At 42.5% G+C, this 4,780-nt stretch overlaps 1 protein-coding gene across 1 annotated transcript in view; it reads left to right on the top strand.

The window, feature by feature from the left end:
* Positions 1-2,558, top strand: part of KL (klotho) — a 9,129-nt gene extending 6,571 nt beyond the window's left edge. The window contains exons 3-4 of the mRNA XM_008594414.1: positions 617-1,718; positions 2,221-2,558. Coding sequence (XP_008592636.1) covers positions 617-1,718; positions 2,221-2,558 — 1,440 coding nt within the window. The remainder of the gene's footprint in view (positions 1-616; positions 1,719-2,220) is intronic.
* The last annotated feature ends 2,222 nt before the right edge of the window (positions 2,559-4,780 follow it).

A 4,780-nucleotide genomic window follows, 5' to 3' on the forward strand; every position in this document is an offset into this window, starting at 1 on the left:
GCAGCCCTCAGTGTTGCCCCCGTACCGGGCCGGGGACCGGCAATGGGATTGCAACCCTCGGTGTTGCTCGAGTGCCTCGCTCAGCCAGTGAGCAGGAACCGGTCTGTATGTGGGATCCGAACCCTCGGGCGGGAGCGCCAGTGCGCTTCCCAAGCGGCGCACTTATCCAGTGCGCCACCAGGCCGGCCCCTAAGGTTTTCCTTTTTTTGGTCTAGTTTTCTTTCTTTTTCGTAATTTGAAAAAGTTTCATACCATTAGGGATTTCATACATTAAAAGAAAAATATCCCCAAATACTCTGCGTCACATAGACCAGCGTTGTGGAAGAATCATTAGCGTTTATCATGTGAAGTGACCAAACAAATTCAGATTTTTTTTTTAACATGAAAGTAACAGTTTAAGGCTCAGAGAGAACGATGGGTAAAACAAATGTGCGTAAAAGAAAGTGGAATGTTTTCTCCCTGAGGAACTTACCATGCATGAAAAGTAATAGCAGTTCTCAGCTAGGCACGTTCCTGTCCTTGCTCAGCCGGCTTGCCAGTGCTGTTGAAACAAGTGCATCGAGTGACTTCTGCAGGGCTGTGCAGGTGAAGCTAACGTGCACTCTCCCCTTCGTAGGTAGACACCACTCTGTCTCAGTTTACCGACCCGAATGTGTACCTGTGGGACGTCCACCACAGTAAGAGGCTTATTAAGGTGGACGGGGTCGTGACCAAGAAGAGGAAAGCCCACTGCGTGGACTTGGCCGCCATCCGGCCCCAGGTCGCCTTACTCCTGGAGATGCACGTCACGCATTTCCGCTTCTCGCTGGACTGGGCGCGGATCCTCCCCCTGGGGAACCAGTCGCAGGTGAACCACACGGTCCTGCACTACTACCGCTGCGTGGTCAGTGAGCTCGTCCGCGCCAACATCACGCCGGTGGTGGCCCTGTGGCAGCCTTCCGCGCCGCACCATGGCCTGCCGCGCCCCCTGGCCAGGCAGGGCGCCTGGGAGAACCCGCACACGGCCCTGGCTTTTGCAGAATACGCCCGACTGTGCTTTAAGGAGCTGGGCCACCGCGTCAAGTTCTGGATCACGCTGAACGAGCCGTACACGCGCAACATGACCTTCAGCGCCGGCCACAACCTGCTGAGGGCGCACGCGCTGGCCTGGCGCGTGTACCATGACCAGTTCAGGCCGGCGCAGAGCGGCCGCATCTCCATAGCTCTGCAGGCGGACTGGATAGAACCGGCCTGCCCGTTCTCCCAAAAGGACAGAGAGGTGGCAGAGAGAGTTCTGGAATTTGACATCGGCTGGCTGGCTGAGCCCATTTTTGGCTCTGGCGATTATCCACGTGTCATGAGGGACTGGCTGAACCAAAGAAATAATTTCCTGCTACCTTATTTCACTGAAGACGAAAAGAAGCTCATCCAGGGTTCCTTTGACTTTTTGGCTTTAAGCCATTACACCACCATCCTTGTAGACTGGGAAAAAGAAGATCCAATCAAATATAATGATTACCTCGAAGTGCAAGAAATGACTGACATCACGTGGCTCAACTCCCCTGGTCAGGTGGCCGTGGTGCCCCGGGGCTTACGCCAAGTGCTGAACTGGCTCAAGTTCAAGTATGGGGACCTCCCCATGTACGTCATAGCCAACGGGATCGATGACGACCCGCGTGCCGAGCAAGACAGGTTGAGGGCGTATTATATACAGAGTTACATCAATGAAGCTCTCAAAGGTGAGGAGCCCCTGAAACAGCCATCTCCTGAAGGTTATGTCGCCATGGGCGTGACACCTGATAGAAACTTCCCAACATGAACACACACGGTCACTCTCAGAATGAATGAAGTGCTGCCCATTCCCCGGTCACGCTGAAACAGTCGAGGACATAGCTAGTATTTTTTCCCAGGGATAAGGGAGTTTAGCTAAAAGTGGAAGCCCGGAAATCCTACTCTGAATCTGTAGAAGTCACAGACTCCCTGTCTTCCATCTCGGATGGCTCCACAGCCGTCTTAACTGCTCCATGCACGTAAAGGTTTACACTAGTTAGCTCAATATTTTTCTTAATAGTCGCCTTTTTATCTTTGCATGAAAGAAGCCTTTAATGATTAAATGCAATTGAGTCTGAAGTTTTATTAAACGGTATTGACGTTTTCCCTGATGCACCAAGGCTATATAAAAGTGAGGTGTTGCATGAAAAACATTTTAATGACTATTCTCTTCTCTTTTTGTTTTTCCAGCCTACTTATTGGATGGTATCAACCTTTGTGGATACTTTGCTTATTCATTTAACGATCGCACAGCTCCGAAGTTTGGTCTCTATCGTTACGCTGCAAATCAGTTTGAGCCAAAACCGTCCATGAAACATTACAGGAAAATTATTGACAACAATGGTTTCCCAGGCCCTGAAACTCTGGGAAGATTTTGTCCGGAAGAATTCACCCTGTGCACCGAGTGCAGTTTTTTTCATACCCGAAAGTCTTTACTGGCTTTCATAGCTTTTCTTTTTTTTGCTTTTATTATTTCTCTTTCCCTTATTTTTTACTACTCTAAGAAAGGCAGAAAAAGTTACAAATAGTTCTGGACGTTTTTCTATTCATTCGTTTTGACATAATTATGCACACATACCAGCTGTTAACCATCTGCAGCTCTCAGTGTTGTGAAACTGTGAATTTCATACATCTGACTATTAGAAAACTTTTTCATGGCGTATGACAGAGGTTTTAAAATGGGCATAGGTGATCGTAAAATATTGAGTAATATGAATAGTGCCAGAAATTTTTCTTTTTTTGAGTGATTAAAAAACTGACAAGTACCACTTGTAACACTCTGTAACAAAAGCATGAAAAACGGTAACCATACCAATGCAACATTTGTACAGATAATTGAATGACAAGATTAGGAATTTTTTTTTTCTGTGCCCATTCCTAAATTTAATGTTTTTCTTGAAGTAATAATTGCAAGCGTTTAAACTAAAAAGTTAAGTCCCAAGTAACCATCTCTCAACTGCCGTGATAATGCCTCATGGCCATACCTCTGTTGAACCAAGTTTCCCATGAAAAAGAAGATGGCAGAATATAGGAGATGACAAAGGTCCCTAGGCTGTAATGTTTCTAGCAAAGGCAATCATTATGAATTTACATATCTGGTTAATGATACATTTAATGAATTGTGGAAATTTGTTAAGTTATATGACATTGAGGTGCTCTCTAAAGCCCTGGTTCTTGAAGGCTTTGTCTCACTGGCACTTGTTGAGGGCCTGCACATAGGAGACTTTTGATAAATGTTTGCAAAAAAAACTAAAACAACAACAACAAAAAACATGAGTCATAAGATGTTGAGCTCTTCAGGAAGCATAAAGCAATGGTGAAATGCAATATCCTGCAGGGGCTCTAGGTGGAGGAAAGGAAGAAAAAGTGATTATGAGCAATACTATGATTTGATTATACGTCCTTTTATATTTGAGCAGAACTTGGAATGAATGAAATGACACTTCCTGAGAGAATAAGGATAAAATAATAACTCATTCTATGAAGTCACACCATTTTCTAGTCTTTAAAATGTGCTGTAATTTCTCTGAATTGATAGTTTTCAAAATTCTTAATGGGTTCAATAGCAATCTGGTGTGAGGACACTGGAAGATTTGCTTTTGTGATCTCTGAGGTCCGTTTTATGTTTTTGCTGCCATTTCTGTGGAAGTAGCTATGAACTAGTTTTGCTTTGAACTTTTACACTGAAACATGCTACTGAGTTCTAGAAAGGGCTAATTAGGTTTTATCTTTTAAAGTCCCTTAAATAAATCTTGCTGATTTTTAGACAGGAAGTCTCATGTTGCACTGGAGTGGTTTTATAGAAAAGTCAATATCACTGCAAAATAAAGCAGTATCACAACAGGCATAACTAACCTCACTGACACAGGGTCATAGTGTATAATAAAATACCGTACTGTATTATGTCTCATCTTTAGAGGTGGCATGATTTTTTTTCCATGAAAGAAAAGATTTTGGTGGTACTCTTTTTAAAACTGAACGTATTAAAATTGGACACTAGAGAATCAATAGTTTATTTTATGTATATATTTTTTTCTGACTATAAGAGTAATGTATGCTTATTGTAAAAAATTTAAAAACAGAAACTATATGTAAAGAGAAAATAAAAATGATCTACAATCTCACAACTCAGAGGTAGCCTCTATTAACATTTCCTGTGTTTTACATAGACTCAGATCATATCGCATATAGTTATGTATCTATTAATTTTCATTGTGTAACTTTCCTTTGTCATTCGTCTTCAAAAGCATGATTTTTAACAATTGTAGAGTATCCTACCATACGAATAGCTTATTTAATCATTCTTATTTGTTGGACTTGTTTCTTATAAATTATTGTTAAATGATGAATATTGTTTAAAAATAATTTTCTTGCTACATTTATTTTAATTTTTTTGAGTGTAGAGAGAAGTAATTCCACTCCTTGATAAAGTATTATAATAAATCTGCCTGCATCTTTGCCTTCTTTCATAATCATATAACTGTCTTCTAGCTTATTTTCTTTTTTAATTAAAAATTTAAAAATTGGGGTTGATTAAACCAGATAAGGTGTGATTGGAGCAGCGACTGCAAGATCTGACTGCAAGAGGAATGAACGGGCAGGCTGGAGGATGGTAGAGGTGGGGAAGGGTGCCCCTGGCTAGAACTTGTGGTTGAGCTGAGAGCAGGTTTCAGGCACTGAGACAGCCAAATAGAGGAAGAGCCAAAAGGGACAAAACAGAGAAGACAAAGTACCCAAGAGAAATGACATC

Source organism: Galeopterus variegatus, unplaced genomic scaffold (assembly GCF_000696425.1).
Source record: "Galeopterus variegatus unplaced genomic scaffold, G_variegatus-3.0.2 Scaffold10742, whole genome shotgun sequence".
Classification (NCBI taxonomy): Eukaryota; Metazoa; Chordata; class Mammalia; order Dermoptera; family Cynocephalidae; genus Galeopterus; species Galeopterus variegatus.